Source organism: Vicugna pacos, chromosome 15 (genome assembly GCF_048564905.1).
Source record: "Vicugna pacos chromosome 15, VicPac4, whole genome shotgun sequence".
Lineage (NCBI taxonomy): Eukaryota > Metazoa > Chordata > Mammalia > Artiodactyla > Camelidae > Vicugna > Vicugna pacos.
Genome location: NC_133001.1, coordinates 38,005,151 through 38,031,305, shown reverse-complemented (window position 1 = coordinate 38,031,305; position 26,155 = coordinate 38,005,151). Strand labels below are relative to the sequence as shown.

At 42.1% G+C, this 26,155-nt stretch overlaps 1 protein-coding gene across 9 annotated transcripts in view; it reads left to right on the top strand.

The window, feature by feature from the left end:
• Positions 1-25,397, top strand: part of LTBP1 (latent transforming growth factor beta binding protein 1) — a 371,985-nt gene extending 346,588 nt beyond the window's left edge. For all 9 annotated transcript variants that reach the window (XM_072937938.1, XM_072937939.1, XM_072937941.1 and 6 more), the window contains 5 exons: positions 673-813; positions 1,788-1,958; positions 20,008-20,130; positions 23,378-23,527; positions 24,653-25,397. In XM_072937938.1, coding sequence (XP_072794039.1) covers positions 673-813; positions 1,788-1,958; positions 20,008-20,130; positions 23,378-23,527; positions 24,653-24,834 — 767 coding nt within the window. In that variant the 3' untranslated portion in view covers positions 24,835-25,397. The remainder of the gene's footprint in view (positions 1-672; positions 814-1,787; positions 1,959-20,007; positions 20,131-23,377; positions 23,528-24,652) is intronic.
• Positions 25,398-26,155: the final 758 nt, after the last annotated feature.

Here is a 26,155-nt window from a genome sequence, read left to right as displayed (position 1 = left end):
TTTAAAAGGATATAGTGTGATATGCTGTGAAAATACACAAATGGGAAGAAATAAGTAATGCTATGCATCAGAACAATTTCTTTGCATCTAAATCATGTGTTGAAAAGATCCGTGAATCTTTTATGGATCTTTTCCTTGAGCAAGATTGAAGAAAATGAAAACCCTTCATACTATTGTTTGAATAGATTTCAGACAAAGAGTTAATATTCAGTGTGGAATTACGCTTCAGGTGACTGGTATAACTGAAGCGTTCTCGCGGTCTGGGGAGCCTCCTGTTTCATCACTCACATCATACCACTGAAAGTCACTTTTAAATGCTGACCCAGACTTTAATGCTTAAGCAGAAAACCATATACCCAGGCAGAAAAACATAGCAAAAGGAAATAATTTTAAAACTGTCATAAAGAGGCATTTTATCTTAAATTTCTAAGCATATCTTGTTGTTAAATGTTTTCTTTATTTAATGTCAGCAGCATTAGAGCAATGTTATTTTTCCAATCACTGTAACTTAGCATTTTTATAGTCAGGGCTGTTCTTTTTTGGATGATGATATATAGCTAATTAAAACGTGGCAGCCCCTGGAATCTGGACTAAATTTAGCAGTGTATTAAGTTGGGTTAAATGTATGAGGCGCAACTGATTGCTGATTTTCTTTCATTTTTTTCTCTGAAGACATAGATGAGTGTCAAGACCCCAACAGTTGTATTGACGGCCAGTGCATTAATACAGAAGGCTCTTATAAGTGCTTCTGTGCTCACCCAATGGTCCTGGATGCTTCGGAAAAAAGATGTATCCGACCAACCGAATCACATGGTATGTTTGGATGTGAGATGCATGCCTGTGTCCAAATAAATGTCATAAGGTTTTCCTTTTGACTGAAATGTGAGCTGTTGGAAAATAGAAAAATTGATTCCTTGGGTATTTTGAAATAATTAAAATGACATGCTCAGAGGAAGAATTAAATGCATATCATCACTGTGGAGGAGATGTAATGCCCTCACATACTGGTTTAATGGGCAACAAACTACAGAGTGGCTGAACAAACAGCAGAGTTGTTCCGTGCCTCAGGGTTGGTCACAGTAACCCTCAAAGTCAACGGAAGAAGATGGAAGTTCCAGGAAAAATAACCAGGTTTGCTTGACTGCACTGTAGGACACAGATGAACAGAGGGGCGGAAGCCATCCAAGTGATGGAGAGCTCTGAAGTCCATTGATGGGAACCCCTGTTCATCCCCGAGAAGGTGCTGTGTGCTGATACTTGGCTTAATTGATCAGTGTATCAGCACATTCAGGGGACTACTTTGGTTGAAGTCAATTGAAAAGTAGAAAGGTTAGCACTAAGGACCCCAGGATGAAGTGTCACTAGTTCAGGGTTTTGGCAGATGAAATGGATGGAAAAGGATGACTCCAAAAAATGTCACATAGAACTAAATGGTAGCATTTGACAAAGGAGTACGTGTGAAAAATCAAAGACTGAAAGAATGAGAAGTCCATCAGGCTTATGAAGTACAGGCAAGATAGGGGAGGGTTTTATGTAACGATGGAAGCCAGGAGGGAGGGATTTAACTGGAACAGGATGGGCAGGTTGAATTTCAGCTGATGGAATGACACCCAGTTGGAGATGACAGAGGTTTGATCCATGGAAAGACCAGGCTGGCTTCAGACTTTCACTTGGAAGTCACCCTTAGGAATGGAGATGGAAACTTTGAGACTCTCTGGCTTCCACCACAGTGTTTGTGAAATAGGAATAACAGTGCAATTGTCATGGAGCCGTGTCTTCCCTTTCAGAACAAATCGAAGAAACCGATGTGTACCAAGATCTGTGCTGGGAGCATCTGAGTGATGAGTACGTGTGTAGCCGGCCCCTTGTGGGCAAGCAGACAACGTACACTGAGTGCTGCTGTCTGTATGGGGAGGCCTGGGGTATGCAGTGTGCCCTCTGCCCCATGAAAGATTCAGGTGAGCCCTTACCCAGTTCCTTCTCCTGGAGCCTTTGGAAGCAGGTTCTTCTCACCTCCTTTGGAGCCTGACTGTTCTCTTTTATCTTACGTTCATCGGAGGGGTGTGTGGGTGTGTTTGTATGAGTGGAAGAGCAGGATTGCGTAACTGTCTGGTTCCTGGCTTACCCCATGCCGGACCCGGTCATTCATTTTGGAAGCCGTCATTCCATCTCCCCCAAAGAATGATAAATGAACCAAAGAATTATAATGCATCTTAGCAGTTGGTGCCGTAGGTCTGTGGAGTTTATAGTTGCTGTTATTTCTTTTTTTCCTACAGTCCTTCTCAGATCTAACAGTTTCTACTTACTAGGGGTGACAGAAAACCTCCCTGGGTCAAAGCCCAAGTTTTTATGTCAACCTCTTGGTGAGAGAGATCACAGAGAGGTTAGAACAATAAAGGAAGAGAGTAGAAAGTAAGAGAAATGCATTTGAACAAATCTCCTTGACGTTCAAGTTTGAGACCTGGGGTTGAACCTTTGGTCAAATGGGAAAAATGGGATAGGCTCAACTCTCAGTTTTACCCCCATTCCTTGTGGGGGCAGAGGACTGGAAGGTGCGGACTCCCGGCTCCAGGGCTGGGCTATTTGGTGACTGTTGGGTTCTGCGCTGATGGCTTTTTTTCCTTTGCACTGCAGCTCCTTACTGCTTGTTTTTTGTTTTTTTTTTTAAATGTTTGAAAGTGTTTGGTGTGTCATTTTGTCTTTGAATGTAGAATTGATTTGATAAGGCTAGAAAAATACTGTATTGGATGTAAAGTGAAGGAATTTATAAATGAACAAATTCGCAGAACAGTTGAGGGGAAGAATTGCTTGAAAAGAGGAAATGCACTCATTGATGGTCAATTAGAATGCAGTTTTCAAGTTACTTAATAAGTTGGCTATTTAGCTTGGACATAACTTAAAACCAATGGAGCAGAAAAAAGAAAATAATTTGAAATACTATCAAAGGAAAAGGAACAGCACAGGATAAAGAGCAAAGACATAAAGATATAGATGGTAATGATGGTAGCTCAGAAATGGAAAGAGGGCAGATTCTGCCGCCAGGCGGCTGGGTCTGGAATTCAGAACTGCCCCCAGCAGCTGCCTGAGTCAGAGGGGAAAAATCATCTCACTCAGTGCAGCTCATTTGTAAGACAGAGGTGTATGTCTTGTTGGGTTGTTGGGAGGATGTGGGTAGAGCAGGAACACAAGGAGTGAGGTACACACAAGGAGAGGAAGGCGAAATCTGAAGGAAGCAGATACAAGAGGGCTTGAGTCATCTTCTCATGATCCTCGAATACCTCAAACCTTTCTATTTACGTAGTTCTTATTGTTTAATTTTTTTTAAAATATATACTCCTTCTGAAGAATTAATCAAAGACGTTATGTTCCCCTCTCCCTACCTGCCCCATCACAAGGGAATTCCACTCACTAAAGATGTTCGCTCTTACCAGTTTGTTTTTTCATCCAAGCCTTTTTTCTACACATTAATTGTTATTATATATTTATATTTAAGAGAATATTTAAAGCTGAAATCCGTATCATTGATCTAAGGCACACTTTGTTTTTTGTTTTACTCATCATCTCTGAAATTGGGGCTGTCTTATAACTGATAGCATCTATCAATGGCCACAAGCCCTTTTTCCACTTACATCAGGACATATTTTACCATCTAGGGCATCTTAGAACCAATGAAAGATGGTAAGTTTTAAGTGGCTGTGCAGACCCTGTTTTAAAGATACACAGGCATACCTTGGAGATATTATGGATTCAGTTCCAGACCACTACGTAAAGCAAATATTGCAATAAAGCAAGTCACCCGAATCGTTTTGGTTGACCACAGCATACAAAAGTTATATTTACACTGTACTGTAGTCTGTTAAGAGTGTGCAATAGCATTGTGTCTTAAAAAACCAATGTCCATACTGTAATTTAAAAATACCCGTACTGCTCAAAAACGCTAGCCTTCACCTGAGGCTTCAGCAGGTTGTCATTTGCTGGTGGAGGGTCCTGCTTCGTTGTTCATGGCTGCTGACTGATCAGGTTGATGGTTGCTGGAGGTGGGGTGACTGTGACAGTTTCTTAAAATATGACAGCAGTGAACTTTGCCACCTCAAATGATTCTTCTTTTGCAAAACAATGCTGTTTAATAGCATTTTACCCATGGTAGAACTTCCTTCAAAATTCAAGTCACTCCTCTCAAACCCTGCCACTGCTTTATCAACTGAGTTTATGTATATTCTAAATCCTTTGTTTCACCAGTCAACTAAGCTTGCCAACTGGTTAGGCTATTGAGGTGTCTGTAAAGGACCCCAGGGTTCCAGGGAACACATGTTGAAAACCACTGTTCTGTTTCCATTAGACTATAGGAAGTAGTTAACCCAGAAGGAGTATTTCTTTTATACCCCTAAAATTACGGACCTCCAGCTAGACTTAGGGGTACTCTACTCTGAATCCAGGGGGAAGTCCACAGCCAAGTTAAACAGTTTTTCCAGAGGCCCTGTGATTAGCTGGCATTTCCTTGCTTAGTACCTGATACTTTTCTCATGCCAAACCATCGCCCGCCGAGCGCTCTCCGCTGGCGTACAGCAAGTGAGAGAGTCAGAGCAGGGGGCGTGGCACAGGGGCTCTGGAACCAGGCTGCCTGGGTGTGAATCCTGGTTTGGCAACTTCTTAGCTACATAACCTTGTTCCTTTGTCTCCCCGTGCCTCAGTTTCCTCAAATGAAACTAAAGTCACCTGCCTCACAGGGTTGTAAGAATTAAATAAGTGAATGCATGAACACATGGCCTAGCCCTTGACACTTGGTAAGCATTCAGAAGATTTTAGCACTGAATGCTGTAGCTGCTAGGTGACTCAGATCAAATACATTTTCAGACAAAACTGAAATCCAGGGTTCTTATAAAATACACAGTTACCTAATAGCATCTGAACATGAATTAAGGATTAAAGGATAGACAAATGCAGAAATAACTGTCCTCATAGAAAACTTTCCCTTCTAGACCACTGCTTCATACACATTAATGGGCACATCAGTTACCTGGTGATCTTATCAAAAAACCAAATTCTGGTTCTAGGTGGTGGGGGGTCGAGGTGGGCAAAATTCTGCATTCCTAGCAAGTCCCAAGGTGATGCAGCAGCTGCTGGTCTTCGGACCACAACTGGCAAGATTCTAGAGACACCTAACAGCATTCAGCCTGATCATGTTAAAAACCGGCTTTAATGCCGTTATTAATTTTTCAAAGAGGAAGCAAAGAATGTGTGAATTTTAAAATTGATTTGCTCATAATTTCTGCCAGTGAACCTTTTCAGTGCTGCTGTTCAGAGATATGTGCTCGTTGAGAAAGGACCACATTGTCTGTTTGTTAATGAAAGCATTGGATGCACCCCAGCCGGTCAGGCACTGAACCTTCCAGCTTCTCTAGGAGTGCAGCGCTGCTTTGGGGAACAATTAGTTACTGATGGAAACAGTGCTGGAGGAATTTGAGGAATAAATCGCAGCACTTGTCATCAGCTTCAAGCATTAAAGTGCAGTGTAAAGTAAAGCTTTGGCTCCGGAACAGGCTTTCACACTTCTGGTCCAATAGGTCACGGGCACTAATTCTTGCTAAGGCAGCAGTTGCATCTGAGACCACTGGCAGTTGGAGGCGGTGGGAATGGCCCCTTCAGTAGTGTTCTCTGAAGCTAGATGGCAACTCACAGATTGGTACCACATGGAGGGGAAGCAAGTGGAGGGAGATGGATCGTGTCAGAGTAATGTTACACGAGGAGAACTGCCTAGTTGTACAACTCAGTGTATTTTGGGGGTTGCTCAGGGTCCCCTCTGAATTCTCAGCTAAAGTCTGGGAGGCCAGACACCAGGCGTGGAGAGAAGATTTCAGGTGGCCGTGGGCGGTGCTGCAGGGAGTTGGTTGCAGTGGCCGCGTGTTGACAGCCTCCCCCTCCTCGACCTCTGGACTTTCTCTTATTCCTGCCCTGGCCTCTCTTCCTCTCCGACCCCTCTCGATACCCTCTCATCTTGCCCGTTCTTAAAATGTATTCTTTTCTTGGGGTGAGGAGGCTGAACTGCTTTGGAAGGACCCCCTTGTATTCATATTATGAACAAGGAAGGGTAGTCATTGATCTTTCTGAAAATTTTCAGTGCCATGCTAGAAGGAAATTCTAGGGGTAGGAGCACCCTAAAAGCTGGACTTCACTGGAAATAACGAGTTCTTCTGACTAGTGAAAAATGAAGTTAGCTGACATGTGTATAGTGTAGCGCCAGGCACTGTTCAAAGTGCTTTCCATCCATTAAGATATTTAATTCTGCAGGCTGTCCTGTGAGGTGGGTGTATAATTACCTCCTTTTGGGTGGAGAGGAACTGAGACACAGAAGATTACATTACCTGCCCGGGTCAGATACCAGGAAGTGGCAGGTGCAAATCCAGGCTCCCTGGCTCCAGCGTCTGTACTCTCAACTTCAGTCCTTGTTCTGCCCATGGTCTCAAAGCACATCTTCGATGAATATTATCCCTTAGGATATAAAAGTAGCAAAGTGAAAAAATCTGAGATTTTTTTTTTCAATTTCCTTATGCATTGTGTGCTTAGAGAAGAAAGAAACTGCAGCCTTAGAGCCAGGCAGAAAGCCAAGTTAGAAGTGGAGTCTCATCCCCTCTGTATCACAGCCAAGCACAGTGGAGGGCATAATAGGTAACAGTATATACTTGATGAATTAATGGATTAAAGCAAAGTCAGTGATTTTCAGTAAGTTAAACTCCTGGTGATGCCTATCACTGATCTCAAATGAATTTTTCATGTTGTCATTTATTGCTGCTCTTAAAAGTATAAACTTTAATTTTCTGGAAAAATATACCTCTGGATTACAAGATATATAGGATGCTATTATCTCATGGAAATAAAAAACCTATTGACCTGCAAATGAAAGAAAATTAGACACATTTGAACACTGGAATCTTAAGTATCCAGGGATCCCAGTGTCTATGGTTATCTTGTTAAAATAAGCAGAGTTCTGTTAGGTAAATTATTGAAATAATTAGACTTATTGTGAGAAAACTGAACATTAAGAGTTGGTAAAGTCTTGATCTAAAACTTTGAAGTTCAGAAATTTTGACGGGAGAGTGTGTGTTGCTAGAGGGCCACCTATTGGTTGATATAATGTATTGCATCGCAGGTGTCTTAACCTCTGAAGTACTCTTCATGAAAGTCAGGCGTAGAAAGGTGAGTGGAGTTTAAAAAAAAATCTCCAAGGAAACTGAAATGCCACAAAAGAAACTGGCAAATGTTTAAAAAGTCTTATAAAACACTGCTGTTGATCAAAATGCAGAGGCATGGGTTTTCTCAGTTTTGCTGTAAGAGCAGTTTGAAGATACAGATTTGATTCAAAAATTCTGGTTCTAGGAATACGGATTATCCTTGTGCTTGAGTGCCAAGAAGGGAAAGAATAATCCCTACAGCATAAGAAAAATTTGAAGTCAATCCTGTCAGTAGAGAATTGTATAGATCATGATACAGATTTATGTCTAAATTTTTTTAAGTCAAAAACATGTTTAGTAAACTTAAATGCAAGGTGCTGTTAGGGGTAAGAACCATGTCTAAAATGCAGTCTAAATTATTTCTAGTTTATCTGTTTTCAGTTTCAGTTAAATTATTTGAGTATTCCTTCATTTCATTATTTGCTTGAAACACCTACTATGTAATATCTAGGCAGTAAATTTTAGAACATACAGTTTGTATGTACAATTCTGTAGAACATAATACACAATTATGTTGTATTGCTAAATTAGAAGTTCATTCCCCAATATTTTCTTATTTAAATGTTCAAATGATATCCTTACTTAATAAATTCATCATTTTCTATGACAGAATTTTTAGTACTTCCTAATAACTTATCTACCTTCCTGTTTTTTCATATGGTTTCTCAAGAGTGAAAGAATCTGGAATCTGTGTTTGAACAGTTGAGCTAGTGATTTCTCCCATGTCCATGCATGGCTCCTACACGTTCCCAAAAGTCTCAGGGTAAGAAGTTGCATAATACGCTTGGAGGTGTGAAGGAAGACAGGGATTTGACTTGTGGACTAAACTTGAAAAAATATTGTAATTGGGCAGTGGTTGCAAAAGGCCTTTCATCAGTCATGGTTTAAAGGCTTTTCCAAGAACTGTGTTTCCAAAGAATGTTAATAATAACTTTGGAACATCCTACATGCGAGGCACAGTGAGTGGTCGCCGCCTTGGTTTAAGCCATCCAGTGATCGCGTCCCACTTTTGGCACTGCTTCTGTCAGTTGCGCTGGACAAGTTACTTCAGTTTCCTTTATCCAAAGATGAGAACTCTTTTGAGGTTAGGGTAATTAATACTCTCTTCTGAGTATGAAAGCATTTATCATTGTAATCAGAGATCCTGATTATGTGATTAAAGAGAACTGTAGCTGTCAATAAACTATAGTGGAGAATTTAAATCCAACTAGAAAGATGTAAGAGGCCTCCTAAATTGAGTGACCACCATATGTATACACAGTATGTGCAGAGTGTACTCAGTGGTAACTGGTCCAGTTCTCTGGGATAGGATTCTTGGTATCCGTGGAACTAGGTTGAATTAGATACCACATGGAATGGAGGTGAGTAGTTTACATGTTTCTTATTGGAAGATACTTTTTATTTATTTAGAAGGCTACCCATTACTCCTCCCCCAAAAGAGTAAAAATACTTTTTTTTTTAACTAGGAAAGGATTATTGCAAAATAAAATTTAGTGGTGAATTATGCACATAAAACCTTGGGATTTAATGTGCTCGTTACGTTAGTTTCCTCATTTGTGAAATGGCAGGAGCAGCAACATCTGCCTCGGATTGTTTGAAGGGTAAAAATTTGATAATGTATGAGATGCCAGATAGATAGTAAATGCTTCCTGGGTGTTAGCGGTGATGATAAATCAAATCGTGTTCCAGGAAATGGTTGAGCTGATGATTCTTCCCCACTGCTACCTGGCTCTATGCACCAGAAGTCTCTAGGAAAGGAGGCAGGAGTCAAAGATGATGAGGGAGGCCTCAAGCTTGTTGGGTTTAAATGTACATTCAATGAATTCGATGTGTCATTGTTAAAACCTGGATTTACCTAAGTTCAGCTGAAACGTTTTGTCATTCTAAGTGCAATCCCTTTATATAAAATAAGATCAATTTTTATTTTGTGATTAGTGTTTATATATCTCTAGGAACAGATTAAACTTTCCTTGAGTTGTTCTATATCAAAACTCTGTTAATTAAATCTCTGACACTTGGGCCTCCAGTTTATAAGTTTTATGTACTTCATTTTCTCTCAGGCACTTAATATACCTGAAAGGGCAGGTCACAATCCTAATAAGCATTTTCTTCTTAAGTAGTTAAGCAGCTCTTATAAATTTAATAAATCAGACTTAAAATGCAACAAACTGAATTCCCTAACAAATGTGAATACTATTTACCAACCTAATCAAATTGTCTTAATTCTCAGAACATAGAATCCTAGATATTTCAGTCACCAGGCCTGTCAGATTCTCTAGGCCACAATCCTCCTAAACAGTGTAAACATATGAAATAACAACAAAAAAAAACCCTCACTCTGCAACTGTAATAGAGAAGTATTAAAATTCTAAAGTTACTGTACAACATTATCTCTGTAGCACAGTTACCATCTTAGGCCACCTGGGGTTACAGGGCGGCAAGATTCACGACTGGGATTGTCAGTTTATTAGAGATTAAGACCGGGATGTGGGCCTTGTATACTCAGTGTGAGTCTGAGTAGCCTTGTGTGGTACAAAAAGCACAGGCTACTGTTTCCATGGTAACAGGGGACCCCAGGTGTTTCTCGTGCAGGTTGTTTTTATAATCATTGTCATCCATTGCAGTGACTTTCAAGGGAACAACAGGGCAGACAAAGTTAATAAAAGCTTTTCTCTGACTACACAGAACTCCCCTCAAGAATCAGGTGCCTTCTAAAGGGATGTTTTCACTTTACCGAGATTCGCCACCACCCTGACGCCCAACTTCCCCTGTCCCAGGAAGGCAGGCTAGTGTAGTAGTCAGGGTTCTCCCGAAAAACAGAACCAGTAGGAGAGAGAGAGACACTGACTGACTGATTCATTCATTCGTAATAAGGAATTGACTCTTGTGATTATAGAAGCTGGTAAACTCAGAACCTGCAGGGTGGGCTGATGGTGTGGAGGCCCAAGGAGAGCCGAAGTTCCAGGTCCAAAGCCATCAGGCAGGAAGAGCCAGTTCTGTAGATGAAGTCCGGAGTCTGAAGGCGATGGGCAGTGGAATTCTCTTTCTCAGAGGAGGGCCAGTCTTCCTGTCCTAATCAGGCCATCGGCCCACTGAAGGAGGCCCACTCACATAATGGAGGGTCCTTTGCTTTACTCAGGTCCACCAATGTAAATGTTAATCCCATACAGAAATACCCGAAATAAGGTTTGACCAACTACATCTGGGCACCCCGTGGCTTAGCCTCGTCAGCACATGAAACCAGCCATCACAGCTGGGATTGGAAAAAAGGTCGAGAACTAGTTTAAGAAAATATTTGCATTTTTGTGGACCTTCTCCAACTCCCACTACCGCCCCATACAAACGCACACTTAAGGAAAGGCCTGTATTTTCAGTTTGGAGCTTAACGTTGTTCCTTCTCCTTCCCCAGATGTACGCTGGAGAAGGGCAGGGAGGAGGTGGGTTGCTGAACGCTCGATCAAGGGCCCCAGCCGGACAGCGCTGTTGCCGCAGGTCAGGGCCTCTTTTTCCAATCCGGGAACGAGATCCTGGACTGTGAAAGGGAGTAAATAAACAGGAACGTGTGACACAGAGGCCAGGGACGAAAACAGGGCCTGTGCATCAGAGGAAGAACACTAGAAATGAAGCTGAAATGGGTTTTTTATTTTAAAACAACCTTGTGTTTGGCAGGTGCACTAGAGAAAGAGAAAGCAATGAACAAGTCATGTTCAGGTTATGATCATATTGTAGTCATGCATTAGAAACATACTAGAAAAGGAAACATGTTTTTGTCTCAGAGTAAGTAAAGTTTAAAAGGGGGGAAAAAACTCTGAGGGGGAGACTTTTCCTTTCCTGCTAAACTGTTGGCGACAGAACATGGGAGGAGGGTCCTGGGACCGGCCGCAGTTCCCAAACTCAGTTCCCTGGAGTTGGCGTGAGTCAGCGAGGGTTTGTACTGGCAGCTGGGGAGGACCAGCTGGCCTTAACAACAATTACAGAACAGTTAAATGGGAGGGGAATTTGATGGAAAGATGGCCATCTGAGGTCTTCGAGTGTGTACAACGTGGACTTTGGGGTGTCTTACTTTCCTAAGAGCTCTGCACTGAAGTGCTAAGAAGGTATTTGGCCATAGTCTGTTATATAAAATATTCTGACTAGAGAATAACTTTCATTGTGATTATAATTGCCCTGATTCCTATTAGAATTTAGTTTAGAGCCAGAGTAGAGGCATTAAGACATGCATGTGAAATGAACACCATGCATGTGAATCTGATCACCAAAAGCAACACTATTTTTCATTAACAAGCAATCTAACTGATTTCAAATAAAATTTTAGCACTTTGAACTTTCTACATTGAGATCAGAGATTATGAGTAGGCATTCCATTTTCTAGAAATGCCTTTTCCATTTTACCTTGATTTGCTCTTTAGGGAAAATTTTACTTTCACATTTTTAAAGTAAGCTTTGCTAATAGGATTTTTTTTCCCTCTTCAATACTAGTTGAAATGGACTGTAAGAAAATGAACTGAGTGGGGCTGTGAAAAAACTCACTGGATGTAATTGCTTAAAGTCCTGTTCTGTGTTTGAGGTTTTGAATTCAAATAACATTGTATGTATTTTGACCTTTTTCTTAATTGACTTTATAAGACAACTGTGGCTAGAACAAAGACCCTGGCTGCCATGCCTTTTAAATGCCAACTCCGTGGCTAGAGCAGGCATGCCTGGCAGAGGAAGGTTGAAGGAAAGAAAGTTTATCTCCTCTCCCTTCGTGCAACAGACGGATTGTACCTCCTAGGATTGGGAGGAAAGCATCTAGAAAGTGCTCGGGAAGCATGCTGACATCAGTCTGCACGCAGCAGAAGCTAGGGTGGTAACTGTTCTGCTCAGCATCAGTGGCCGTGTCTTTAAGAAGCAAATTTCAAAAGAGTAGCTCCTGGGGAGGCTTCTGGGCACACCAAGGCCTCCTCCTATGCTCCCTTCTGAGCTTCAGGTCTCAACAGCAAACAGAACAGTTATGAACAGTTGTGCTGGTTGTGCGCTGTTCAACCTTAGAAGTTACCATGCACATCATAATCTATCAGTGCCTTTGGCAGAATGGCTACCAGTGTAGCCAGAGAAGTCACTGCTGGGGGGAGAGCTCCTAGGACTGTATCTGATCCTGAGTAGATGCAGAGGGGAAGGTAAGAAGAGTCACTTCGCATTAAGATAAGTAGCAACATGTGAGAAAATCATAAAACAGAGGTACAGATCTTAAAATAGCTTAGTTTTGCTTTGCAGCTTTATCTTATTTCCTATAACTAAATGGAATACACATTTATGAATAATTTATTATGTTTAGTGTGACCTGAATATTCCATTAATTACCTAGAACTTGCTTTTCAAATGATTAGGCAGTATATCTTTGTTTCATAACCTTGGGATCTGTACTTCTGAATATTAATCAGGAGAGTTTTGAACAGCTTCCAAACTTAAAATGAGCAAGGTTAAGATACTTGAAAATACACTTATTTTTACCCTTATATTTTAATACTGGTTTTTTTTTTATTAAAAGAAAACAATGTTTTGAGAATTTATCCTGACTTGACCTTTGGAATATCATTAAATTTCTCTGGACCTCAGTTTCCTAAGCAGAAAAATGAATGAGTGTTAGATTATCCTTACAGGTTAGAATGTCAATGCACTGTAAGTTGTGTTCAGTTCCACTATTGTCAGTCTTGTGGAAACACCCAGCTGAGCACCACCTAAAAGCAGTAGCGCCACCTAGCGGCGATTACCTCATATTGAAGTCGCACGTTTCAATGACCCTGTTGTCTTCTCAGTATTTTGCAGCCTAACAGTAAATATTTTCTACTTAGAATTGTAGAATATGTAAGCTAGAAAGAATCTTAGAAATCAGCTAGTCTTGTTTTCTTATTTTACCAATTAAAAATAGAAAGATTAAATGAATACCAGTTTAAAGAACACACTTTTTTGTTTCTCAACATTTTTTTCAAATTGGGGTTAAAGTCACATGACATGAAATCAAGCATTATATAGTGAACAAGTCAGTGGCATTTAGTATATTCCCTGTGTGTGCAACCTCCTTTTCATTCTTAAGCACACACATAGCTCAGATTTTAAAATAATTCTTGGTTGATGCAAGAAACATCATACGAGAAAAAAAATGTATTCGTTACATGTAATATTTATTTTTCCTGATTGTTGGCTGCTCAGATTGTCACTTCAGAGGTACTTAAAGAGTAGGAAAGGAGGAAATGAAACTGTTTATCTGTCCCTGCAGTTAGAAAAATAAGTAGATTTGTTTAGAAAATTAACATGTTGAACTTTCCTATTTCCTTGTTTACTGTATTGTCCAGTCTTGTCTCTTATCAAATATTAGAAGTTACCTCATTCCTAAATTCCTCTGAGATTGCCTGAATGCAAGACATAATGTTTTATTTCCAAAGCCCTGTTTATTTAGAAATGGGGAAGACCTTTCATGCAGTCCTTAATAAGAAATCCGTAAGTTATCAATCAGTATCTTAAGGTTTTCATGTGTGGCATAATTTAATGCCATTATAAGTGTTTAAATTTTGAATCCAGGTTTTAGAAATGGATTTCTAAATGGAGCCTCCATTTTTTGGCATTCATACCCAACAAATCTCTCTCTCCAGTTAGAGTCTGGCTGCAGCATGAGCAATGTGATTGAAAACGCGGGGAATGGCTGAATTGGGAGGACAGCATTAGATGAAGGGGGGGGCTGGGGGAACTTGACTCGTCTGCAGCCGGTGAGTTTCCTTAGAGCCTTAATATTTACAGGAGTCCCGCAGAACGTAGCCCCTGCCAGGACGTTAGACTTCATTACTTCCCTGTCCTCAACAAGTACAATTTAATTGGACATTAAGCAATTTGATCTCTTTCACCTAATAAATCGAGCAAATTCAATAAACATAAATCCTGCTAGTGATAAAGCTGCCCCTGGTGGCTGAGCTCATCAGCAGTCACGCTTATTACTCCCTCAGGAACTTTAGTCACAAATGCTTATTGCTGTACTAAGTATTTACCCAGTGCTTACAGTCTGGGGAACCTACCTCATAATTTGCTTCTCAGGGTTTCAGAAGGGCGGCTGTGGAGCAGGAAGAACGTGGTCTTGGAGCTGGACTAACTTAGGGTCAGATCCTTCAACTCAGCTGGGACACTTACGCTCTAAACCTTAGTTTTCTTACCGGAAACGAAAGGAGCTAATTACAGTTATTTCATAGGATTCTGAGATTTGAAGGGAAAAGTGCACGCAAGGTACACGGCACCTGACCCAGAGGAGCTTAACGGTGCACGTTGGTTAACGTCCCTTTTTCCCAATGCCCGTCGGCAGGGATCTGTAGTAGGCAGCGTTCTGTGGTCCTTCCACCTCCCTAAGGCTCTCTTCTCCGTTCTGCATGCCTGGGGCTCTGCTTTACCTTCCCTCCTCCTCTTCAGCCGCTTGACCCCCTTCCTGTAGATGCTCACCTCCAGGGCCAAGCTTTCCTGGCTCTGCCTGGCTGGCTCTAGGCATGGCCTCTCCAGCAGGTGCTGTGGCACCTGTCTGTGCACTGTCATTTCGTCTCCCCCCCCCCCCGCGGTAGTGTTCTCAGCCATTCAGTCAGTCGCTGAATGGAACAATGACCTGCCGTTAATGCTGCTAAGGCAGAGAACCAGACTTCTCTTTCATAGATGAAGCTCAGGGAAAGGTATCTGTGCGAGGAATAGGAAGCAGCAGGACTAGAACCCACGACTTCGGACTCCGGGTCCTTTCTCTTTTTAGAAGACCTAATTTTCTCTCACCACGCAGCAGGTTTTAACATAATGGAATCAGGCTGACTCTGCCTGTTCAGCAGGCACTGTGGGTAAGAGTTTACTGTCTGAGAAAGAACTTAAGCAGACAGACACCTCAAGAGATGGCCAGTTCCCAGGGTGTGGCATTGCCAGTGGAATCCTCTTACATTCCTTCCTCTGTCATCAGCACTGGATGGTATGTTCTGTAAACGGTGAACATTCTTCTAATTCCATAGCTTTTGCTCATTTCACAGGAAAATGCCTATTTTACTGCTGATTCAACACGTGCTGGGGTGAATACTCATTCCCTTCTCCCTGTCTCCTTCCTCCATTTCTTGGTGTGTATGTTCTCCAAACACCATCATCAATTAAGAGTGCATGTGGAGGCCTGTAAGAAAAACACCTGGTCTAGAAATCTGAGCAAAATATGATCCATTTTTAATGCATGTGGACTGGTTCCTGCTGCTTCTTTATTTGAAAATGATGCGCTTCAAACTTCAGAGCACAAGGTTTTCGGCTCTGACATGTGGAGAATGAAATGCAGTCTCTTAATTGGTTCTCAAAGCAGCTGTATTTAATCTGCCTCAGTCAGAAGGAAAACTTCATCCCCCAGTTTCCTCACATGCCAAAGTGGCACTGTGACGTGGGACGGTCCAGACCAGCCCCACAGATGTGTCTGTCATCAGGAATGAAGATTTCCTGCTGGGATATAGTATTGTGCTTCCCATTGCTGCTGACAGCAGGGGGTCCCAGACCCCCTGACTCCAAGGGGTAATTTTTAAACTTTTTTTCCATTTAAAATTAAAATCAAAGCAGCACCATCTGTCATGCGGCTCTGCTGTGCCAGGGAAGTGAGTGTGATCAGTGGCCTGGATCTTGTTTAGACCGCGTAGTGATGGTGGCCCATCCCATCCCGTTTGTGTCTCTTGTAGCTTTGATCAAGAGCTTCACATTTGTGCCTGAAGGGGGGGGTTGCAGTAAGTGGGAGGACTCAGGTGTGACTGTTTCCTTGTCCTGTCCATTTCACGCTCTTACTTGGTGAGATCCTGGATGGACACGTTGTGTGGTGTCTCAGAAAGGGCATTTGCCTCACCAAGTACAAGCCCTGCTAAGCAGAGCTCTTCCTTTGCACCAAGCCCCAGAGAACTGGGTGCTTAGTTGTTACTGACATGCTTAAGAATGTCCTGCAGAAGGAAGAAGACTCTAGGGACAGAAAAACGGATCCACCTCTACACGCTGAGCTGGATGAAGTGGCAGCCAGCAGATTCTCATGGGCTCCCATCGGAAGTTATGGAAACAGGTCTGGGGTCTGCAGTTCCCAGGCTCTCAGCCAACCATAATCCACTTCCTTCCCAAACTGGGCTGGAGCCAGGACCCAGCCCTGGGGGTGACCAAGGTCAAGCGCCTCCAAGTGAGATGGGTTCCGGTTGTGGCTTGGGGTGCTCAGAGACCCAGCACGTGTGAGGAACATGCATGTGCCCAGGTCCTGAAGAAAACACCTTGCCCAAGACTCAACAGAAAGCTCTCATGTTCCCGCTGCTCCCTTACAAGATGAGAAACCCGCTGTCTACTGCAGACATTCCTAAAGGATTCAGGTATATACTAGCACTTGTTGAACATCCGTTCCCCACCTGTATTTTGAGTTCTGTTGATCTAGTGTTAAAACATGCTGTTGCTGATGCTTTATCACTGTCTGACCAAGGGATTAAATTTGCCAAGGCAGGCAGTAATTCTTGAGATGAACTCCATGAAGACATCTTTCTCTTGTTTACTGAGCTGGAGTTTCCCTCTATTTAAAAATTCCAAATCTTGAAACAATATCTAAAAACATCTGGAGACTGCACTTTCATTACTCTTAATTTATGGCACAGTTCTTTGCCCACTGACCACTACCTTTAAAGTTTTGCTAACACTAAAATTTGTATCAATCATTCTGATACTGTCTTTGAAAATCCATTTATTTCCAGATGGTCAGTAGGGACTTGAGTGATTTTTACTAAGAGATAAAACTGTAACCTCCATTTTTCCTGGTGCTTCAAAATGTATGGAGAGTTCCATAACATCATCTTATTTTTTGTACGTCTGGAACACAGATGCAAACAGGAATTGTTTTATCCCCATGTGACAGATGTGGAAACTGAGGCTTGCCCAGAATTGCTAAGCTGGAGAGTAAATGGCACAATCAGGACTTGAGCCCCAGCTTCTGCCTCCGTAGCCCACGCTCTTGGCCAAGAACGAGAGCAGGTGTGTGTGACGGGAGAGGAAGCATGGATGGATTAGGATAGACCCCTCCATGCTCCCAGGGAAATAACTCAGAATGCATGTGCTGGCGGTGCTGGGACTGTAGCACATCTTCAGATAGAAAAGAGTACATTCAATGCAGAAATGTTGTTTTGATAACTGAGCAAAACTATCTTGTTGAAGTTTGGATTGTTAATGTGTGAGTCAAAGTGAAGCAGCCTAGGACAGCAAGTACTAGAATCTTAAGAGGAAAATGCCTGATCAGGGCAGAAGGGAGGGGAAGGAAGATGCAGCAAACCCCAGAGGTCCTACCCCACCCCTTATGCTCTTCTGCTCCGGGGCTCTGCTTTACCAGAGCCTTCCTTGGGAACCACTTGGTTGTCCCCAGACACAGCTTACAGTTTGCTCTCATGTGCCTTTTTAAGCTCTTTTTAAAATCCACAATGTCCTCTATGAAGTAATCCCTGTTCATCTACTTAGTTTCAGGTCAAGGCCTACCTTTTCCAGGAAGCTGTTCACAAACATCACACAAGAACAGAAGCCTGTTCCTCTTCCTCCCCTCTCACACTTGGTCCCTTCCTTTTGTGAGGTTCGAGGGTGAGAGCTTGGAGGGCAGAGGCCAGCTCATTTCGTGGCGGAGGACATACGGTCTAGGGGCCAGGCAGCCCCGGACCTGACAGCCGGGAGCTGGAGAGGAACATCTGCTCGGCCATCTCTGGATTTAGTTTTAGAAAATAAGAACGTGAATTAATTTATTTTTCATACCCACTTTTTGTTTTGGGTTTTTTTTAATTGAAATAGTCATGTTACAGTGTTCATATCCACTCGATCACAGTTGTTGCTTAGATAGATAGGAAACGCTGAGCAAACCTTCTTTCCAGATGTACAGCAAATGTATATAAAAAGTCACGAGAGAAAACCACCTCAGCGCATGACACTTGTAAACATTTCTGCCATCTTACCCTCGCAGGGAAATCCTTAATTTTTCTCTTTCAGACTTGAAGCAGAACTGACAGCCGTTTGTGTTCTCTTTGTTTGAAGGTGTATTTTTGTGAGTCAGGGATCATTTTCCAGGTTTAGCTATTTCCTTAGTGAAATTCACGTTTCCCATGGTTTCATGTGAAAGTGCTGGGAGCATCTGAGGGGGGTGTCGTTCCTGGAGTGCTTCCCACAAAGAGAATTTTAGGAAGGGCAACCATAATCCCACCGTGTCTAGTGGTGCAGGGTCTTTTCTGGTTTTACATTCCCTTTTTGCATTTTTAGGGAGAATGTGCGAGTGTGTGTGCATATACACGCATGCACACACACGCGTGCTCACACCTTTGACTCCTTTAAATAGTGGTGATAGAAGAAAGCCTTGAGAGTTTACATATTTGCCTCAGTGCTTTTCTTTAGTTTTGTTACAGAAGGAAACAAAATAGAGGAAAGGTCCTTTACAGCCCAGGCAAGTGTGGCTGTTGCCTTGTGTGGCTGTCCTGAGAGTGTCTGCCCAGTCCTGGGGCTGCTGACCTGCCACTCTGGAGGAGTTGAAGTCTGGGGAGCCCCAGAATTTTCACCAACTGCTACATGAATCCTTGGGCAGGATATTTTCCATCAAATGTCCGTTCAAAACATGAAGCTATCTCTTCTAAAGCTTTCCTCTCTAGACCTTCTAGATAATGCTGCTCCGAAATGCAGGCAAGAGCCTGGGACCATGAAATGCATTGAAAGGTCAGTCACCCCAGAACAAATGGAGAACCAACAAGATCCCAAGTGCTAGGGGACGCCTGTGAGGAAGGCCAAAGGGGAGTTTGGAAGTCAGATATCCTCGGGGGTGGGGATATGGCCTCAGGAAGCGGTAACTGCAGATGCATGTAGCTGGGGTGCAGCCGAGGCAAACACAAGCACTACAAAGGGGCTGAGACAGACGTGAGAGAGGGAGAATGTTAACTGTCTACACCCTTGAGCTTCAGGACTGAGTTCAGATACAGCACTGCCTCACACCAGCTGTCATTGAACCACTCCACGCTTCCGTTTCCCACTGGTAAAATGGAGATGATGATAGTGGCTCTTTACAGGGTACTGTAAATGTTTTAGTGAATTCATGTACATTAAGTGTTTAGAACAGTGTCTGGCAGAGAGCAAACACTACACAACTGTTAGCCATTATTATTCCTAGTACCATTACCTCACTGTTCCTGCTATTATGACAATGATCATCACTGCTGTAATGCTATTCATCATAAGGACCAGGTCTTGAGTAGAGAGGTACTATAGTCGCTACATACTTCAAGTGGTACCTAGTAGCATCCTCACTTGGTGGTTCTCGTTTTTGGATCACCAGAGAGACATTTTTCTTCTGCCTCTAGTGAATGGAATAGTATGTATCTATCTATCTGTAAGAATGACTATTTTGTACATGTTAAATGTTTTGATGAAAACAACCAGTGGGTTCCAATAAAGCTGTTCTTCCAAAACGCTGGCGGCACTCACAGCTGGCTCACTATCAGGTCCTTACTCTCCTGCGATAGATTCTAACCTTTCAGCTACTATTTTTGGTCTTCAATTCTGGGTCTTAATTGTGCTGTACAGAATGACTTGGCGTGTGCATGTAAACAGAGCACCCATAAAGGATACTGAGACGTTCCAGGATCGGGGTGAGCATAGGAGATCCGGGCATGCAGTGGGACGGCGCCCTGGTGGGTTCCTGATGCTCTGAGCGGTGAGTGGGTGCGTCCAGGTGCAAGCCAGCAGCAGTGGTGTGACGCGTTCCTTGTTTCCTTTCTAGATGACTACGCCCAGCTGTGTAACATCCCTGTCGCAGGACGCCGGCGGCCATACGGACGAGACGCCTTGGTGGACTTCAGTGAACAGTACGCTCCCGAGGCCGACCCCTACTTCATTCAGGACCGTAAGCAAAATTCTTTGGTTCCTTTTGGACTAAACCATGGTTTAGATTAGTCAGTGGTTCTAAAAATACAGTCCCTGGGAACTTGTTAGAAATGCACATTTCTGGGCTCTGCTGAATCAAACTGGGATGAGACCCACAAGTCAGTTTTACCCACCCTCTGGGTAACCCTTACACTCACTCAAGTTTGAGAACCACCAGATCAGTTATGAGTCTCACTGGTGGGGCTGCCGTTACGTTTATTTTCTTTAAAGAAAATGATTAGTTTCCATAACAGTCATTTTTTTTAACCCATGAAGTGGTGGCCTACTTTATGGGCCAGAGTTTTCTTGAAAGCTTGGTTATACTGTAGTCTTGTTTCATACAAGGAAATGATCAGTATTAACTCTGTCGAGTTGATCTTTATAAGCATTTTGAGTGGGAGGTAAAACCATTGCTCTCCTGGTCAGAGACTTAATTGTTAGAATTCACTTATGAGGGGGTTTATTAAGCCAGAAACGACGTGCACTGGCTCTTCCTGGACTTGTGAGCAGAGCATCCCGGCTGAGGCCACCACATGAGCTAAATATGTCTGTGGGAGAGACCAAAGTGTTCATGTACAGACATATTATGTGAAGTCTGAAAAATGGGATGGTACAAACTGAAATATCAGTAGATAATAGGTTGTCAGCATTCAAGAACAGGACTAGGAGCAGTGCAGAATCCAGGTGCCTGGTCCACAGAATTCTCCCGAGGGGCCTCGGTGCAGTGCGTGAAGTGGCTCCAGGGATTCCAGCCAGAATCCCTGTGGACCTGGGAGGTGGGGTTAGGCTGGTGGAGACACTGCTGAATTCTGAAAGCCAGTACGGCAGATGTCTTTGGGGACCCTGCCCAGGGGCCTGATGTGCCACACAAGCACTGTTGAAGCTACTTCACTTCGGGGTCTGTTTCCCTCCTTCCCTTCTCCTCCCTGCCCCCTCCCCTTTTTTTTTTTTAAAGGATGCAGTATATTGATGATTCATGCAAATCAGAACTGCTCAAAAACTTACATGGAAACAGCATTCTACCCATTCACCTAGGTTGGGGCTTCCAGACTGGTATAGGGTGGGTCTGGACCCTGGCCAGCATGCAGATGGCCCTTGGTGCCCTCTCTCAGCCACCCCCACCCCACCTCAGGATAACTGTCCTAACTTCTAACACCTTAGGTGATTTCTTTTAATCAACCACAAATAACCATGAATTATTTCAAGAAATGTGCCTAAATACATTAACGGCTATAAGACTGTATACTTATGATTTATACACTTCTCTGTATACATGTTAGAGGTCAGTTAATATTGACTTTAAAATAAAGAAAAAAATACTAAGGTTGAAAGAAAGTACAGTTTGCCTGCCCCCTAGATCCAAAATACCAGGGTAAATCTATGTTTAACTCTGACACAAGCCCATGGCTTGTGTGCGTAACGTCTAACACATTATAGTTCAGATGCCAGGATTTTAAGGTTGAAATGTTTTGACTTAGGTACCTTTTTTTAATGTCATTGCTTTGAAACTAACTATTCAAATGTTAAGAAATAAACATGCTGGTATCACATCAATTTCATGTTTAGCAACATGGGAAGCGGAGATGCACTCCCAAGGCCTCCAGCTTTGACTATGTAATGCCCTTTAAATTTCTTACCAGTTACGGAGAAAGAGCTCCTCCTCCTCCCCAGACTGGGACCACAGGGCTCTCTGGCCCGGCTGCAGAAGTCATCATATTGGGTAGATAGGAAACCTCAACCTCTCTTTTATTATCACCTTCACGATTCACCGTCTCCTGCCTTCTGGTTGGTGTTATCTTTAGTTAGAACAGTATGTCTTAAAACTGGAATTTACTAGAGCAGAGATCAAGTTTTTCTATAAGTAGCCAGATAATAAAATTTTTAGGCTTTGCAGGCCATTTATTTAATCTCTGTTGCGGCTACTCATCTATGCTATGGTATCAGGAAAGCAGCCACAGATGAGATGTCAGTATGTAAGTGAGGCTGTCTTCCAATAAAACTTTATTGACAAAGCAGGTAGCCAGCCCTATTTGGAGCAGGGGCTATGCTCTGCTGCTGCAGTTTTAAGAATCCTAGAGAAGTATTTTGGGGAGTGTCCTTGATATGTGTGTAGGAGTTTCAAGTTTTAATTTCATGTTTTAATTTCTGTAGTAAAAATTTTACAATTTATAAAAATGATTTTGCCTAGAATTTAAAATACTTTCCTAGACTGACTATTTTCTTGTCAGTGCTTCTTAAATTGGCCTTGGGGATCTGCTGCCAGTCATGAGAGCCAGTAGTAGTTTTTTTTCTCCCTTAAAATTTTAAAAATGGCCTCTCGTGGATGTATTACTCAATTTTTAAAATCACTGTTAGACCTTACTGCCCTGCATAAACAATATTTTGCTGCCCCCTGCAGTTCCACTGGAGAATTACTTCAAAGGCCAAATGGAGAGGTCTGGTCCTACGTTTTTTTCTTCTTAAAAGCTAATACAAGCAGGAGAGGGGAATGAGGCCCCTGTTCACAGTATATTTGGGTCACCAAGGATTTATATTTACAACTTTTAAGCTCTAGCTCTGAATCAGGTTAAAGATATCTAAAGAAGAGCCAAACAAGAGCTTCTTTGTTTTCTTAAATGAGAAAAATACATTGTACTTGTGTTTAGAAAACCAAAAGTCTTTTTTTTTTTTTTATCAGAATGTTTTGAGTCCCTTTTTACTGCCTTTATCCTTTGATCCCCCAAGAGCCCTTTTGTAAGGCTCATTCCAAAGCTAGAGCAAACAAACAGACCTCCCTTGGCAAGGCCAGGCTGGCTTGTCTCTGCTTCTGGGAGCTCCAAGTGAAAAAGCACCACCTCCAGTACTCATGGGTCTTCTTAGCAAATGTCTGTGCTCGATACTGAGTTCCATTGGTTCCATCCTGAAAGTCAGTTTGCCCTACTGAGAACTCAGGAAATTTTAAAATCTTAAGCAAAAAATTTCAGTTACTAAGGACAGAAACAAATACCCTGCTTTATCATTTTATGTGATTTTTTAAACATAAACATCAGAATTCAAGCGGTGAGGCTAATCTATACAACATATACAAGGTTTGTAATAGTCTATACTTAATATTATGAACAGATATGTTCACTTACATTTTAATGCTCAAGTATTGGAAAGATGAACCTTAATAATCATGTAGTTTTAAAAAATGGAGTAAGAGGTTGAAATTTTCTAAAACTTGTCTCCTGTCCTTTCCCTTCCAGGTTTTTTAAATAGTTTTGAGGAGTTGCAGGCAGAAGAATGTGGCATCCTCAATGGATGTGAAAACGGCCGCTGTGTCAGGGTACAGGAAGGTTACACCTGTGACTGCTTTGATGGGTACCACTTGGATATGGCCAAGATGACCTGTGTTGGTAAGAATGATGTGCATCTGATGGGAAATTATTCTTTCCCTGAGATGCTCTGTGGCCAGACCTCATGCAGTCAAGTACATGTAAGATAGATTTGCAGCATTTAGGAAGATGGGAAAAGTTCTGGAGATGGACAGTGCTGAAGAGTGTACAACAGTGGGAAGATGCTTAACGCCCCTAGACTATCCACTTAAAAATGGTTGAAACGGTCACTTTTATTGTGTGAATATTTTTTTTAATTGTAAAAGTTAATATTTAAAAATTCATATAAATGGTACAGATGGAGGAAAGGCCAGGATCTCCTAGGTAATTACTCTAATTTTTTTAAATTGAGATTTTTTGACTCTCGCAAATAATGCTTTCCCTGAATACCTACCTGACACCAGCTTTAGAGAACACAGATGTCCACACAAAAAAAAACCTACCACTTCCATTTTGGAAAGTCCTTTTTAAAACTTGCTCATGTTGCCTTCCCTCTTCCTCTTAAAAGAACAGTAAGTAAGTGTACGTTTATTCTTCCTGTGTGATTCATGTGCTAATGTGCCTGGTGACCTCTGTGGTAGAAGGCCCTTGTCTTGCAGCAGTTTGTTTCTTCACATGTGTGTGGTTCTTTCGCTCGCTCCTATAGTTTCCCCATGTCAGCTTTGTCTCAATCTGCAGTGGGTCTAAAAATAGGTAACCTGGGTTATTACAGGTGTTTGAAGTGCGTGAGAGCCCTTCTTTCCTGTGGAAAGAAATCTAAGAAGGTAACTTAAACCTTCAGAGAGGCCACTCTATCTCTTGCCAGCCTCCCCATTCTGCACCTGTGGGAAGGAATTTAGACATAGGATACTTCTGCCAGCTTCCTTGAAGTTTAACTACAAAATGTCAAGCTGACAAAATGATTTATTAACAGGGAAAGAAATTCTAGAATCTCCCAGATAGCCTACCTTTTTAAGATCCAGAAAGTAATTTGCCTTGCATGTGACTGAAAAGACAATAATGGGAAAGACTGTATAGTTGACTCGGGGGAAAGCAGAGAACAGCTGGGCTCAGGCTACAGCCGGATGCCTCAGGTGAGCCAGAGGTTGCATTTCCTCCCGGAGTGATGTTAAAGCTGGTTTACCTGCATGGTTTGGCTTATTGCAGATGTCAACGAATGTGATGAGTTGAACAACCGCATGTCTCTCTGCAAGAACGCCAAGTGCATCAACACAGAAGGTTCCTATAAGTGTGTGTGTCTGCCGGGCTATGTACCTTCTGACAAGCCAAACTACTGCACTCCATTGAATACCGCCTTGAATTTAGACAAGGACAGTGACCTGGAGTAATAGAATCTACATAACCTAAGCCCATATACTCTGCACTGTGTAAAGGAAAAGAGAAATGTATTATATACTTCAGACATTGCACCTAACCCAGAATGTTGGAAATACGGAAACATCGTGGAGTTACGTATCCTCAGAAGAGAAAGGGTTCAGCGTGAGCCTCACTGGTGTGACAGACAAAATGGACATTTCTCTGAAAAACCAGTATATATAGTCTGTTCATATGTAAAATTCAGTGGAAAAGAGGCAGAACAGTGCTGTTATTTTAAACAGAAGGTTGTATTATTGTTTTGGTATTTTTTACTGTTGCTTGATTAAATCTGGCATTTAAATAGTGGTGGAAATATTTTATGTAATTTTCATTTTTCGGTTGTTTCTCTCCAGACTGTTTTTTAAATCTCAAGTGCAAAAAGTCTTTGATAAAATATTGTTTAAACTGTATTATAAGTATTGTTACACAGGGTTATGCTATTCCTGGTCTGGAACATTTTTAAAATCCAAATTGTCTGTCCTGTGGAGCAGGCAGTGATTGTTTCAAAACTTTTATAAACATTTGGAGAACAGTACTTTGTACTTACCGTGTGTTGTCAGATTTTAATGTCCATTCTTAGCCAAGCTGCTAGTAGGTGTTAATTGGATCCATTTCCTACACTGAAATGGAAGAACTAATGAGCTTATATTAGTATTGTAACATGTAAAGTATGCCCAGCAAAATTTTTTAAAAACTTGATGATCCCAATATAGTTACCATTGTATGTTAAAGCAAAATAAATCACCTTTTTTTTTTTTTTAGAAAATGTCTACCTCAGAATAATGTCAATGAGCATTTGTGTATGAGCTGTGTCCCCGCCCACCCCACTCTATCAGTGGGTTTCCATGAATCTGGAGTCTTTTACAGGTTAGTTATTAAATTTGTTAGATACTTTTATGCACTGAATTTTGTCCCCCCACCCATCTCCTCCAAAACTCAGACTGGGGCTGCATTTTTAGATGAAGTCAAGGACAAAGGAGGTCACTGGGGTGGCCCATAATCCAACAGGACTGTTGTTCTGTGAAATTAGGACCCACACAGGATGATCTTGGGAAGGTACAGGGAGAAGACAGCCATATACAAGCCAGAGAGAGGCCTAAGAAGAAAATCCTTCAGTACCTCTATCTTGAACATCCGGCCTCCAGAAGCTTCATGAATTTGAGCCATCCAGTCTGTGAGCCTTGGTGATGACAGCAGTAGCCATCCAGCAGACCAGTGTGCCCAGCCTTGCTTTTAATACAGTATCCACTCGTACAGTTTAATAAGAGCATCTGAGTTTTAAAAAATAATTAT